The following is a 15,770-nucleotide window of genomic DNA, read 5'->3' on the forward strand; positions in this document are numbered from 1 at the left end:
ACCTTAAAAACATTTTGCTGAGTGAAATGAGCCAGTCATACAAGGTCATATACTGTATAATTTCTTTCTTCTTTGTGTTTTTGAGACAGGGTCTCACTCTGTCACTCAGGCTGGTGTGCAGTGGTGTGATCTCAGCCCACTGCAACCTCTGTCTCTTGGGCTCAAGCGATTCTCCTACTTCAGTCTCCGAGTAGCTGGGATTATAGACACACACCATCATGCCCATCTGATCTTTCTTTGTATTTTTGGTAGAGACAGGGACTCACCATATTACCCAGGTTGGTCTCAAACTCCTGAGCTCAAGTGATCCGCCCGCCTCAGCCTCCCAAAGTGCTAGGATTACAGGCATGAGCCACCACGCCTGGCCACTGTATGATTTCATTGATATGAAATGTCCAGAAGAGGTAAATCTATAATAACAGAAAATAGATTAGTGGTTGCCTAGGTATGGAGAAGGATGAGGGGCTTGGGAGGTGATAGTTAAAGGGTACAGAGTTTCTTTTTGAAATAATGAAAATGTTATAAAACGGGCTGTGCAGATGGTTGCATAAATCCGAATATGCTGAAAACTATTGAATGGTATACTTTAAATGGATGAATTTTATGGTATGTGAATTAAATTTCAATAATACTGTTACATAAGATATAATAATAAAGATACTTGCCTACCTAAGAAAATGAGATACCCCAAAGCAGTCTAGTATTTACTGCCATAGGATTAAGGGCTTGGTGGATCATGGGCTCTGGAAGGCAGGGGTGGCTGTCACCTCTGGCAAGATAGATATTAGGACAGTGGGGATGTCACCTTAGCATCACGAGTGAAACAGATCTGAACTGATTTTTCTGGGAGCATCGTGAGGGTAGCTAATGAGATGAAGGGTACAGAATGTTTGGTTGTGGCTTAATGGTTGGAACTTTGCCCATGGCCACCTGCCTTTGCTGTCTGGTGGTCTCGGTGTACAGTCTTGCTCTCTCCCCGTGAAGCCCACCCCTGTGCTGTACATGTTGCTCCTGAGGGAGGTAACTATAGCAGGCCAGTACTTTGGCCACTGGTACTTTTATGTGACCAAGAGGGAATTCTGTTAAAAGCACCCTCTTGGTGGAAACGACCCAAGAGTCCATCGATAGATGAAAGGATAAACAAAATGTAGTGGATCCATACAATGGAATATTATTCAGTCTTAACAAGGAATGAGGCCGGGCGTGGTGGCTCACGTCTGTAATTCCAGCACTTTGGGAGGCCAAGACGGGTAGATCACCTGAGGTCAGGAGTTAGAGTGGCCAGGCCAACATAGTGAAGCTCTGTCTCTACTAAAAATAAAAAATTTAGCTAGACATGCTTGCGGATGCCTGTAATCCCAGCTACTTGGGAAGCTGAGGCAGGAGAATCACTTGAACCTGGGAGGCGGAGGTTGCAGTGAGCTGAGATTGCACCTCTGCACTCCAGCCTGGGTAACAAGGGTGAAGCTCTGCCTCAAAAAAAAAAAAAAAAAAAGAAAAGAAAAGAAAAAAGGAATGAAATTCTGTTGGGGGCAGGGTGGCTCATACCTGCCTATAGTCCCTGTTACTTGAGAGGCTGAAGTGGGAGGATCTTGGGAGCCCAGGAGCTTGAGACTGCAGTACGCTTTGATCACACCACTATACTCTTGCCCAGGTGACAGAGCAAGACCCTGTCTCTATTAATTTTTTAAAAAAGGGTACAATTCTTAAAATATGGATGAACCTTGAAAACATTACGCTAAGAGGAATAAGCCGGTCACAAAAAGACAAATAACTGTGATTCTTCTTGTATGAAATATCCAGAATAGGCAAGTTCATAGAGACAGAGAGTAGAATCATGGATGCTGGGGACTGACAGTGAGGGCAAATGGAAGTTATTGCTTAATGGTTATAGAGTTTGCGTTGGGGTGATGAAAAAGTTTTGAAAATAGTGGTGATGGTTGCACAACATTGTGAATGTACTTAATGCTACTGAATTGTGTAGCATGAAAATGGTTGCAGTGGTAAATTTTATGCTATGTGTATTTTACCACAATGATAAAACACAACCCTGTGGAGTGAGTGGAGGCCTGGAGTAATTGATGTCAGAGCTGACATGCAGAGACCCAAGGCACTGGGTGGACCTCAGATGTAGGGCTTTGTCTCAGTTGAAATGCTGTGTGATTTTTTATTTCTGCATAGCAGTGCTGTTTTTGAAATAGGTTAAGAAACTAGAGAAACATGGGGTGGGAATTTGTACTTAATTCAGTACTTCCATTCCCCTATAGTCAGAAGGAAGAGACTGGGATTGCTTGAAGCTATTTCTGTCTAAGGACTCCATGGTAGGATAGGGTTTCTCTTGCCTACTCTGCGTATATGGCAGTGGTTGGATGAAGTTTGCATGATTGCTGCTTTCTGGCTGATAACAGCATGTGGCAGGGGGAGGCAGGCAGGGCCTATGCCCTGCCAGGAAGCGGGCATGGTATGTGGCTTCCCCTTAACATTTGAATCTGATGTGATACCTGTTGTCGCCCTAAACAGAAAAGGGAGATTTCATTGCCCTGGATCTTGGTGGGTCTTCCTTTCGAATTCTGCGGGTGCAAGTGAATCATGAGAAAAACCAGAATGTTCACATGGAGTCCGAGGTTTATGACACCCCAGAGAACATCGTGCACGGCAGTGGAAGCCAGGTGGGTCCCTGCTCCCTCCAGGTCACCCCATTGAACCAGCATCCCCTCGGCTACCTACAGGAACCAGGCCTCAAAGCACTGGCATCCCCAGCCCCTGGAAGAGGCTTGCTGGAAAGAGTCTGTCATAGACGCATATGTAAAAGGACTCCTGGGCAGAGGATGTGACAGCCTGCGTGGGGGCTCTGCTTAAACAGAGGCCCTCTGTCTGGGTAAACTGATGTAGTAGAAGTGGGCTGCTTGGACTTGCAGAGTCTGGGTTTGAGGAGGGAGGTCCCGCAGCTCTGTTGGGTAAATGCACTCATTCCCTGTGGATCCTGGGGTCAGTTCCCCAGTGCAGTTTTAGCAGAGCCCCAGGTGAAAATGCCCCTTTTTCCTGGTCATTGGCCTCACCCACTTACTGGAGGCCCAGGCCTTGTAGGGTATAACTATGGCCTTGTCGGGCAGGATTGAGGGCTCACGGCTCTGGGCTATTTGGGGGCTTCTTGATACCTGATTTAGAATAGCATTGTTCAAGCCCTTGACACAGAAAGCAGAGGAAGCAGGGAAATCCCAGTCTCCTCCTTTCACACTCCTGTTGGCGCTCCCCACACTGGGCCCCCAGGAAGGGCTGCCCCTCCTCACTGCCCTTCCTCCCTCCCCAAGGGGCTGTGGGCATGCCTATGAAGAGCCTGTTCACTTGCTCCCTCCTGTCTGGGTAGGGGGAGTGGTGGGTCTGTAGCTCGCTGAGGACCCTGTGATCAGGGCTCAGGCAGCCCACTGCAGGTTTTCAGTCATTTCTGGGTCCCTAAGCCCATCATGGGACAGGGGTGCACTCCTCTTCTCTCCTGTAGGTGTTCTGGCTCCTCCAGTCTGGCTCGTCTCCTGAGTTGTGGCTGCTGTCCAGCATATGTACTCAGAGCTGGCCAAATGTTTGCTTTAAGGAGGGTGTGCTCACCGCAAGGTTCATGACTAAGATCTCCAGGGTACTCTTTTGATCTGGGGTGGACTTTGAGACGAGACCCGGGAGTCTTCTCCTCTTGACTCTGCTTTGCTCTTAAGTTCCTGTGGGTGGAACCTGGAGCAATCCACCAAGCCTTTTCTTTGTCCAAGAGACAAGGGCTAATCCTGGCTAACCTGCTCCCTGGGGTTTTGGTTCAGAGTCCTTCAGATTATGTCACAGTGAGTGTCACAGTTGACACTGTCACTAGAGCAGGTGAGCCACTTTATAGAAGGCCACCAAAGCTGGGTGCATCACTACTGGATGGCCTTGGCCAAGGGCTCCCCTGCTGCTCCTCTGTTACTGGGCTGCAGAGACTGGCCCATCCATCTGGCGCCTACACAAAGGCTGCCAGCTGGTAGGTCTCTTGACCATGTCCAGTTGGCTGCTGTGTTGCTCCTCCTTGCAGGTGGCTGGCAGCCCAGGGTTTGGCATCCTGCACTTTCTGTTTGGAACCCACACTGGCCTATCACTCTCTGTTTCCCATGGTCCTTGGGTTTAGCTACCTAAGCCTGGCGCATTCACCACTGAGACACACCCTGTGCTGCAAACATTTCCTGTGTGTTTTGCAAACATTCCCTGTGTGTTTTGGCTTGACCTTTAGGAGCTAGGTTTGTTAATTAAGGGAGTACCCTCACCTTCTTACCACTGCCCCCTTCATCTCTCCCAGCCTCTGTCCCTATCGTCCTCTTTTCTCAGTCCTAGAATCACTTTATTTCCTACTGTCTCTGTTTCTTCCTCTGCTCCTTTTAAGCAGCCTGGAAAGAGGATAATGACGATAATGATGACAATGTAGTACCATTATAGCAAATTCTTTTTTATTTTTATTTTTTAGTTTTTGAGACAGTTTCACTCTTGTTGCCCAGGCTGGAGTGTAGTGGCGAAATCTCGGCTCACCAACTTCCGCCTCCTGGGTTTAAGCGATTCTCCTGCCTCAGCCTCCCAAGTAGCTGGAGTTAGCGTGCACCACCACACCTGGCTAATTTTGTATTTTTAGTAGAGATGGGGTTTCTCCATGTTGGTCACGCTGATCTCAAACTGCCTGTTCAGGTGTGAGCCACCGCACCCAGCCCAGAGCACTTTTAAGCTTTAATAAATTCAGAAGCACAAATGAAACATTCTTAAAATATCACTTACTTAGTTTTGGGACTTTTGAATAATAAATGTTTAAGTTTTTGTATTAGCCATCGTTTGCCGTATTTAATAAGAGTGACTAAGTATTTTTATTTTAAATTATTAAAAAAAATTTTTTTTAAAGATGGGGACTTGCCAGGTTGCCCAGGCAGATCTCAAACTCCTGAACTCAAGCGATCCTCCCACTTCAGCCTCCCAAAGTGCTGGATTATAGACGTGAGCCACTGCGCCTGACCATAGTCTGTGTATTTTTCAAATAAAGAGTATGTTGTCAGGAAAGAAGAGAAAATAATGTTTTTTTAAGACACTAAAGCCTGTCTCTTATACACATCTAGATGTGTATAAGAGACAGGTGTGTGTGTGTGTGTGTGTATATATATATGCTAAGGTTGGATTACTAGAGGCAGAGAGATAAAGAAGGGAGGTTCTTAGTTCTACTAACCACTCCTCTGGTTAGAACACACAGAATATTATCTTCTGTTCTGGTTATATTTTGAGACAGGGTCTCACTCTGCTGCCCAGGCTGGAGTGCAGTGGTGTGATCATGGCTCACTGCAACCTTGACCTCCTGGGCTCAGGGGATCCTCTCACCTCAGCCTCCCAAGTAGTTAGGACTACAGGCAAGTGCCACCATGCCTGGCTAATTTTTAAGCTTTTTGTAGAGAGGAGGTCTCACTGTGTTGCCCAGGCTGGTGTCAAACTCCTGGGCTCAAGTGATCTTCCTGCCTTGGCCTCCTGAAGTGTTGGGATTACAGACATAAGCCACCATGCCTGGCCCCGGTTATATTTTAGAGATCCAAAAAGATTACCTTAGAGGTGGTGAGCCTCTCCTCATGGGCAGTATTCATGTAGAAGCTAAGGAACCAGTGTTCCAGGCTCTTTCTAGCTGATTCCTAAGATATGTATGCACCTAATAAGTCATAGATAATGTTATAGTGCAGGCAAGCTTAGGTTACAATGCAGGAGATAAGTTGTGATATATTCATACCAAGGAATACTGTGTAGTAATGAGAATGAACAGTTGGCAAAGACACTCAACTCCGTGGATGACTGTCATCCACATAGTGTCGAGTGAAAGAACACAGATGTCAAAGAGCACACACGGTCTCATTTCCCTTTAGACACACCGGACAAACAGGCAGATGTAATTGAGGGTGATAGACGTCAGGGCAGCTGGCAGTTGCCCTTGGACTGGGTGGTAGCACTAGTGACTGCAGGGGCAGAAGGGGGCATCTTACAGGTGTTTCTCCATCTTGTGTTTCTCCGTCTGGGTGCTGGTTACATGGATGGCTACAGCGAACTCCACACTTAGGATGTGTGTACTTTTTGGGGTATACATAAGACACTTCGGTAAAAAGTAACATTATGATAGTCTGGATTGTTAAGTCACTCCAGTGGGCTCTAGAGGCTGTGGAATTGCCCTTGGAGTTTCTGAAATTTTCAGAGAGCATGGCTTCGGGTGGGGCGGGAAGGCCACTCCACCTGGGTGACTGAAGAGACCCGTGACCTGTGCGTTATGAAGGCATAGCTGGTTTTCTGTTATTTTTCCATTTTTCTCAGTGCCCAGATGTTGCATATTAGTGACCACTGAAAGGCCAGTTCTGTTTGAAGGCTTTGAATTGCTTCCTAAGAGCTGTACTTGCCCACAAGGCAGCTTTTGAAAAGTGACTCTTCTCTGCATTCACACACAGCATGGCTTTTCAGACAGGGCCACCAGGTCCCATGAGTACAAGCACTTTGGGTAGATGTATTCCTTTCTGTGTGTATGGGAGGGAATGGTGTATATTTTTCTGTGAAATGCTAAGCCTGCTTTGGGGCCCCCTGACTGCTCTCTCATGTTTCCTTCAGCTTTTTGATCATGTTGCTGAGTGCCTGGGAGATTTCATGGAGAAAAGGAAGATCAAGGACAAGAAGTTACCTGTGGGATTCACATTTTCTTTTCCCTGCCAACAATCCAAAATAGATGAGGTAAGGATGTTCTGGGATTATTGGGCTCTGCAGATGCCCTGGATTGAAAAAGCTAACAAGCCCTTTTCTCCACAACTGTTCTCTGTTGCTGGCAGAATGGTTTGCATGTCTGGTATTTTTAAAGAAATATTTGCAGAAGTTAGTGTGGTATCATGATATAGTGTTTACTTTTTCACTTACTTTAGTTATTTATGTATTTTTGGAGACAAATCATGGTATTTTTGGCCACCAGGTACACAGAAGCATTTGTTAATCTTAAGCAAGCAAAGGAAAATAAAGTAGGTTTAATGGTGGTGGAGAGAGGCGGGAAAGCTCTTTGCCAGAATTGCATGGCGTGATGTTTACCTGGAAACTGCCCTGGTTATTGCAAATATGCTCAGAGCCCTGTCCCTCAGGTGCCAGGGCTGCCTCTCCATAGTAGAACTGGTCAGTGGCTCCAGCCCCAGAGATGACCTTGGTGACCTCCGAGGTGACTTGTACCCACCTTCCTGTTTGTCATCTATTTGTTTTTTCATTCATTCATTCATTCATTCATTCATTCATTCATTCATTCAGCAAGGATGGACCCTGACCTACCATATGATAACACTGAACCTCAGCCCTGCAGGAATACAAAATAAATACATGCAGCCTTGTTCTTTTTTTTACATGGAGAGATAGAAACACACACATACCACAAACACAAACCACCCATGAATAAACTTCTAATAATATGAATTCTGGGGTTGAGTGCAGTGGTTCATGCCTGTAATCCCAGCACTTTGGGAGGCTGAAGCAGAAGGATCACTTAAGCCCAGGAGTTCAACACCAGCCTGGGCAATCTGTACAAAAAGTTAGCTGTGTGTGTTGGCATGTGCCTGTAGTCCCAGTGATGTGGGAGAAGCTTGGGAGATTGAGGCTGCTGTGAGCCATGGTTGTGCCACTGCACTCCAGCCTAGGGGACAGAGTGAGACCTTGTCTTTTTTTTTTTTTTGAGACAGAGTCTCCCTGTCTTGCCCAGGCGGGAGTGCAATGGCACAATCTCGGCTCACTGCAACCTCCACCTCCCACGTTCAAGCCATTCTACTGCCTCAGCCTCCTGAGTAGCTGGGATTACAGGTGTGCACCACCACACCTGGCTAATTTTGGTATTTTTAATAGAGATGGGGGTTTCACCATGTTGGTCAGGCTGGTCTTGAACTCCTGACCTCGTGATCCTCCCGCCTCAGCCTCCCAAAGTGCTGTGATTACAGACGTGAACCACCGTGCCCGGCCTGAGACCTTGTCTTAAAAACAAGAAAAAAAAAAAAAAATTCTGATATTTAACTATTCAGGGCCCCTCTTGTTGCCCAGGCTGGGGTGCAATGGTGCAATCTTGGTTCACTGCAACCTCCGCCTCCTGGGTTCAAGCGATTTTCCTGCCTTAGCCCCCGTAGTAGCAGGGATTACAGGCGCCCACCACTATGCCTGGCTAATTTTTGTATTTTTGGTAGATACGGGGTTTTGCCGTCTTGGCCAGGCTGGTCTCAAACTCCTGACCTTAGGTGATCCGCCCGCCTTGGCCTCTCAAAGTGCTGGGATTACAGGCGTGAGCTGCTGCGCCCGGCCAGACTCTGTTTTAATACTTCACCGGTAGCGCACATAATCTTCAAGCATCTCTATGAGTTAAGTGCTTATGATTCCTGCTTTACAGATGAGGAAACTGAGTCTCAGAGGGGCTAAGAACCTGTCCAAGGTCACCTAGCCAGGAAGATTCCGTGCTCGTAACTGGTCTACTTTGCTGCAAGATAGTAGCATTTGGGCTCAGGGCACCTTCCACACTTGCAGGGAGCACTCCTGGGTCCCTTTATGCCTTTAGGGTAAGCGCCCTTTCCTGGGCACTGCTTCCTGTGGCTGGAACCCTTACATCTGTATAATTTGTGGAATCAGCAAGAAGGGGCTTGAGAGCCCAGCAGACCAAGATGAGCACAGAGGTTTCCCCGGGGTCAGAGGGCTTATTAATGGCAGGTCTTGGACCAGGGTCCCAGGCCCCACCTCCTATCCAGTGCTCCGCCCACCTCCAACATGTCTAAATGCCTCTGAGATGTTCTGTCTGACCTGTTATGCTTTCAGGAAGCTGTGGCCATATGTAGACTCTTGCTCTGGTTCTGGTACCTGAGAACGCCCCTCCAAGGAGTTCAGAGCAGTTTGGCCTCCACCGTGTCCTTCCAAACCCTTTGGCAAGGCCTGTTGTCAGTACAAGCTTCCCTTGGCTTTTGAGAACTGAGACATGAGTCACTCCCGCTTCCCCTGTGAGAGATGGGCCTGGGATGAAGAGACTTTGGTGGACTGTGTTTCACCGTTGTTCACATGTGCTCTCTGCAGCTATTAACTGAGGGCCATCCCTGTGCTGGGCATGAGCTAGGCCCTGAGAGAGAATGGCCAGAGTGTATTTATTTTGTATTTCTGCAGTGCTGAGGTTAAATGTTACCGTACAGTAGGTCTTATAACAGCAGATGCAGCCTGTTCCCCATGAAGGCACAGCCTTCCAGGGACAGAAGTGTTGCAGGAGGTGGGAGGGAATGACCTCATGGGCACGAGGGCCTGCAGGGTGGAGCAGACATGCCCGGGAGGGGGCGTTGTGAACAGAGAAGGAGCCAAAGGTTGGGGGCATCCCACATGCCAACCTTCACCCCCCCCAGAAAATGCTTCTTAGGCTGGGCCAGGGTACTTGCGGTGGTGCCAGTGGAGCACAGTCCCTAAATTTCCCATCCAGAGGCCTGTGCATATTACCCCTTAGGGCTGGCTGAGACCTTCAAGATCATCCACTTCTAGATCAGCTCCCTGATTCTAGAGGAGCAGAGTGAACCTCAGAAGAGTGAAGGGAACTGCCCAGCAGGAAATGGGCAGAGAGTATGAAATAGGACCAGGTCTCCAGATTGGCCGCCCCACTTTTGTCCCATAACACCTGGTTCTCTGAGGCTTTAGAGGAAGAGGGCTGGTGGAGAGGAGGCAGACAGTGTCCAGGGCTTTTGCAGTTCCTGACTTAGTTGCTACTGAGCAAAGAGCCACTAGTTCTCATCAAGGGCTGCCCTCCCCGGGGCATGCTCCAGTCTGTGTGGCTCCCACCATGAGCTGGGGCAGGGCCCATGTGCTCAGAATCCCATCCCTGAGCTGCCTCTGCAGGCCTGCAGGGCCTGGACCGCGAATCTTCCAAGCCTGCTGCATTTATAGTCACTTGTCCCATTCAGAGTAAAACAGTAAGTATAACAATTATTTTTCTGTTCTCATATCTTTTTAGTTTTTTTTTTTAAAGAAAACAAAAGCAATATGTAAAACTATCAAAGTAAGATAAAATTATGGAATGTTTATCATTGGATGTCTATCCTTGATGTTTCTCCGCTAATAGGCGAAGTGAAATAGGATCATACTGTGTAAATAGGGGAGTCACCACTTACAAATGGAGGTTAAGTCCCAAAGCTGGTGAAGAGGCACAAATCATGTATAGTCCACATCATTCCCTAAGTGTATGGGACCTGGCTCTTAAAAGCTCAGCAGCCAAGACTCATCTAAACATTTTGTTTCTCTTTCCAGTTTGGCTCTGGCTTTCTTTTCCCAGGGCTGTGGAAGCCAGGGTCTGGTTGGGAAGTGGGGAAGGGGGCCAGGGATTTCTCTTGCTCCTTTTTTAAATAGATCTGGCTGCGCAGTTGGCATCCAGTTAGATTGGCAAGCCATGTGGCATTACTGTCCCCACATCTTCTGGAGTGAGCTGGATATTGTGAGCAGGTTTCTCCCCACCCTATCTTCGCCCCCAGAGAAGCCCATTGTGTGGACGATCCAGAGACAGAAAGGAGTCTGGGCTCCTCTGGGCCCCTCCCCCAGCCCAGTGTGATCTGGGAGGAGCCACTTGGCCCCTATGGGCCTCTGCTTCATCCTTGACCTGGAGCAATGCCCAGGGCCTTGAGGTGCTGGAGGTCTCCCAGCCCTCATCCAGCCCCATCCGTTCTTCTTTGCAGGCCATCCTGATCACCTGGACAAAGCGATTTAAAGCAAGTGGAGTGGAAGGAGCGGATGTGGTCAAGCTGCTTAACAAAGCCATCAAAAAGCGAGGGGTAATTTCTCCTGGGCCCTCTGCCTCAGCCATGCAGGGGTGTGGGGAGTAGGGCTGCATTCTAAAACAGACCAGTGCCCTTCCTGGGGGGCAGTAGTGTCAAAGCCTGAAGACCCAGGCAGGGGAGAGTTGAGGATCCCCAGTGTGGAATGGTGGGGATGGGGATGGTGCAAAGCCCAGCTCTTGGAGGTGCTGCCTGAAGGACCCAGGCCTGGAACAGGGGGTTGCCTCCTGACAGGAGTGCTGGGCTATTCAGGGAGTGGGTGTCACAGATGCAGCCTGTTGTACTCAGAACAAGGGCAGAGGAACCCGCCTTATCGGGGACGTGGACCTCCTTTGGAGGTTTGCAGAGGAATGTAGCACCAACAGTAAAATCCTCACTACCCAAAGACTCTTAAGCCAGGTAATTAAGGGAACTATGAGGTTTTCATAACTTAATCACCATGCTGTGATCTAGTTAATTTGAGTACCAGCTGTAATGAAACCAGCACCACTCACAAAAGCAGGGGTTCTGAAAACGGTAGCACTCCTGCCAAGCACTGTTAAGGTGTGTGATCTCTGCTTCCATGTGTGAGTGGACAGTGACACCCCATTATCTGTCCCCAGGACTATGATGCCAACATCGTAGCTGTGGTGAATGACACAGTGGGCACCATGATGACCTGTGGCTATGACGACCAGCAGTGTGAAGTTGGCCTGATCATCGGTAACGTATCCCCTTTGTCCATCCATTTGTTCAGCCCATCTTTCCAGGTGGCTCTGCACCCTCCTCGTTGTGTGGTCATAGCTTCTGATCTTGTCCTGCCCAGGTACTGGCACCAATGCTTGCTACATGGAGGAACTGAGGCACATTGATCTGGTGGAAGGAGACGAGGGGAGGATGTGTATCAACACAGAATGGGGAGCCTTTGGAGATGATGGATCATTAGAAGACATCCGGACAGAGTTTGACCGGGAGATTGACCGGGGATCCCTCAACCCTGGAAAACAGCTGTGAGTCCTTAACTTTTGCTTCTAACCACATATGTGACTTAGGGGACATTTAATGAAAGATTTGGGATGGGAGATGAAAAGGGCATAAAGCCAAGCAAGTGATCACAAACAGAAAAGCCTGTCAAATTTTTTTTTTTTTGAGGCGGAGTCTTGCTCTGCCTTGCAATCTCAGCTCACTGCAACCTCCACCTCCCGGGTTCAAGTGATTCTCCTGCTTTAGCCTCTAAGTAGCTGGGATTATAGGCATGCACCACCACGCCTAGCTAATTTTTTGTATTTTAGGTAGAGACGAGTTTCACCATGTTGGCCAGGCTGGCCTCAAACTCCTGACATCAAGTGATCCACCTGCCTCAGCCTCCCAAAGTGCTGAGATTACAGGCGTGAGCCACCGTGCCCAGCCTAAAGCCCATCAAAATTTGCATTATTTGTTGCTCCTTGTTTGGTGAGATGCACAGCTGTAGAGTCTGTATCTGAAAAGCACTTTTTAAATAATCTTCTCTTTGTTTAATTACACTGTGATTGTGTCCTTGTAAAACATCATGACAATGAAAAGCACAGAAATGAACCCATCCAATGGGGAATGGGGCCAGAGTTGAGCAGGTGCTGGTGGTCAGGGGAGGAGATCAAGAGGTGAATGGGAGCCCAGGAGCTCAGTAGCCCCTGAAAAAAAAAAAGTCCTCAAATTATCCCCTGTTGCACAAAAATTAATAATTATGAATGGTTCAAAAATGCTCCCCCAACAAAGCACAGAAACATTAGTGTAAATGTAAGGCTTAAAAAATTTCTCTGTGCTGTAGTCACGAGTGTTGCTGTTTATGGTAAGAGAGGCCACATGGTGTGTGGGGCATCTAAGGGAGATGAGTGTCTGTTCATTCATCACATGTTTATTGAGCACTTACTATGTGCTGAGCTTTGTGCTAGGCTCTGAGAATCCAAAACAGCACCTTCCCTCCCAAGATTTACAATCTAGATGGGGAGGTAGGCCAGACATGCAAATATCTGTTGTGCAGAGGAGTCGGGGTAAGAAGAGTATAAGTCATATAGACGTTAGGGAGAACGGAGAAGCAACCTTCTTCAATGTGAAGCATGGGTAGACACATCAGAGTTGATAAGGAACATCAGACTTACAGGCAGGTTGTTTTTGGCTGTGGAAAGCTCCTGGCTACAGAGGTGAGAGTGATATTATTCAGGTTACAGCGAGTATTGCTTTCTCTGAGCCACGTATTTCCTGAAGTGCCTGCTCACATTTCTCTGTGATGCTGCCATGCTACTAGCTCTCTCTGATCTACCCAGCTTCCTAGCAGCTTTATCCCAGAGTTGGATGCTGTCAGCCTACAGGGAGATGTTCACTGACTCCGTAGACCTAATAGCCCTTATCCTGATGCTAGAGGGAAGCAGGAGTTTACTACCCATGTTGAAACGCATCACCCAAAAGATCTCAATACTGCAAGCTGGACAGTTGGCCTTTCCACCTGAATTAATGGATTTTCATCAATGGCAAGCTCCCCGCCACTGGAGGTGGCAGCAGCGAATAAACTAGGTTTCTCAGTGAGGGAATTCCCAAGTTCTTACACCCAGAGTTGAGCATCTCCGTTGCAGGCTGAGACTGTGGCACCAGCTTGGTGACAGGGGACCCCAGTTCCAAAGCTCTGACAAAGGTTTTTTTAACCACACACACCCACCCCCACCCTGCCCAGTCCATTGACCTGACGCTACTGCCATCAAGTTATTACTGTGCCTATTTGTATGTTTCACTGAAAAGCCCTGAATATGCTTGACGGCAGTGCTGCCTCAGGCACCTCTGGGGGTATTCTGTGACACATGGCACGTATACCCTATTGCATCTCTAAAGTTCTCAAATCTCCACATTCCCAAGCGCATGTGACCCCAAAGGGTTTCAGATAAGAGGTTAAGTACTTGTAGTTACTATCAGTCACTTAATGAGAAGTCTCTTTTCTTAGAAGTGCAGGTGGGGCATGCCACTTGTGGTAACTGAACAGGTAATGCCCAGGCCCTTATTCTTGGCCTGAGTTTGGGAACCCTGCATGGCTTGGGTGTAAACTTGGATCTCTCTGCTGTTCATTGATGCATTTCTGAATTTTTCAAAGAGATGAACTGTATCCCAAGGCTAAACTATAAACTGTGTTTATGGTTGGCTTGCAATAAATATTTTTGGGATGGATGGATGGATGGATGGATGGGTGGTTGATGATGGATGAGAGATGAGTGGGTGGCTAAATGTGGGTACAGATGAGAAAGTGAAAGTTTGGGGCAAAGTCTCTTTTCTAGAATATGTTTCTCAGTTGTATTAGTCCGTTTTCACACTGCCAATGAAGACATACCTGTGACTGGGTAATTTACAAAAGAAAGAGGTTCAATGAACTTACAGTTCCACGTAGCTGGGGAAGCCTCACAATTGTGGTGCCAGTCATGTCTTACATGGATGACAGCAGGCATAGAGAACTTGTGCAGGGGAACTCCTCTTTTAAAACCATCTGATCTCGTGAGACTTTTTCACTATCACTAGAACAGCACAGGAAAGACTTGCTTGCATGTTCAGTTATCTCCCACCGGGTCCCTCCCACTACAACGTGGGAATTCAAGGTGAGATTTGGGTGGGGACACAGCCAAACCATGTCACCAGTTTACTGCGTACTGTAGGTCAGGTCTCATTGAGAACAATTCCAAGGAAATGACAAATTCCCAAGTTGCGTCACATATTCCTGGAAATAGGCTGTAAGTTAAAGAGTTTTTTGCCTGAGCAAGTTTTTGCTGTGCCCCCAGGCTTCTGTCTGAATCTCTCGATCTTCCCTATGTCTTTTTTACATAGAATGCCTAGTTCTTGAAAGTCATTTTATCCTCTTTGTGGCAGGGAAAGATGTTTCCTCCGTTTGACTGATGAGAAAATTACGACCCTAGAATAGGACAGAGGTGGCCCAAGACTCATTGTTGAGGTGTGGTCTGGTGTAGGTTTGGAGATTTTTGCCCTGTTTGACAGTTGGAGGTTTTCAGAGTGAGCTTCCAGAATCTCTTCTCATTGGTAATAAGAGATTTGTTATAAAGAGGCATTTTTTATCGTTTATGGAGAAAAACCATCAGGGAGGATTTAGGGAAGTGATTTTTCATCTCTGAGTACACATTAGAGGTACATAGGGGCCTTTAAAAAAAATACTGATGTCCAGGCATCCTCTCACCAGAGACTCAGTCGGCCTGGGTTGCCCAGTCCTCAGTATTGTAAAAGCTCCTTGGGCGACTCCAATTTTTAACCAGGATTTTTTTTTTTTTTTTTGAGACAGATTCTTGCTCTGTCACCCAGACTGGAGTGCAATGATGCAATCTCAGCTCACTGCAACCTTTGCCTCTCGGGTTCCAAGTGATTCTCCTGCCTCAGCCTACCGAGTAGCTGGGATTACAGGCATGCGCCACCACATCCAGCTAATTTTGTATTTTTATAGAGATGGGGTTTCACCATGTTAACCAAACTGGTCTCGAACTCCTGACCTCAGGTGATCCACCCGCCTCGGCCTCCCAAAGTTCTGGGATTACAGACGTGAGCCACCGCGCCCGGCCATTAACCAGGTTTTAAAACCTCAGTGTGTTAGATTTGTGCAAAGGCTCTCAGTGCCCAAGTGGGCTCTAGGCTACCAATAGCTGCTCATTCCATTTGCTTTGATTGAAGTTAGCATTTAACTGAGTACCTGCTGTATACAGTGGACAGGGAGGACATTGTCATCATAGCTCTGTGGCTCCTGCCTTCATTGGTGGTTATTGCATTTGGGAGGCAGCAGAGGAACCTGCTTTGAGTATTCAGGCCCCACCTTGCCCCAGAATCAGAAGGTCTGTTTCTAAAAGGGATCAGTCTTTTGGCTTCCTTCGTCTCGCCCTTATATTCCAGGCCTTTGATATTCTTGCCACATGCTTGTCTTATACTATGGAGTTAGCCCCACCTTTTATTTCACTT

General features: G+C 47.6%; 1 protein-coding gene across 4 annotated transcripts in view; it reads left to right on the forward strand.

Annotated features, from left to right (window-relative positions):
- Positions 1-15,770, forward strand: part of HK1 (hexokinase 1) — a 143,632-nt gene that overhangs the window by 99,020 nt on the left and 28,842 nt on the right. For all 4 annotated transcript variants that reach the window (XM_011991023.1, XM_011991024.1, XM_011991025.1 and 1 more), the window contains 5 exons: positions 2,521-2,669; positions 6,628-6,747; positions 10,722-10,817; positions 11,423-11,522; positions 11,626-11,809. In XM_011991023.1, coding sequence (XP_011846413.1) covers positions 2,521-2,669; positions 6,628-6,747; positions 10,722-10,817; positions 11,423-11,522; positions 11,626-11,809 — 649 coding nt within the window. The remainder of the gene's footprint in view (positions 1-2,520; positions 2,670-6,627; positions 6,748-10,721; positions 10,818-11,422; positions 11,523-11,625; positions 11,810-15,770) is intronic.

Source organism: Mandrillus leucophaeus, unplaced genomic scaffold (assembly GCF_000951045.1).
Source record: "Mandrillus leucophaeus isolate KB7577 unplaced genomic scaffold, Mleu.le_1.0 Scaffold39, whole genome shotgun sequence".
Taxonomy (NCBI): domain Eukaryota; kingdom Metazoa; phylum Chordata; class Mammalia; order Primates; family Cercopithecidae; genus Mandrillus; species Mandrillus leucophaeus.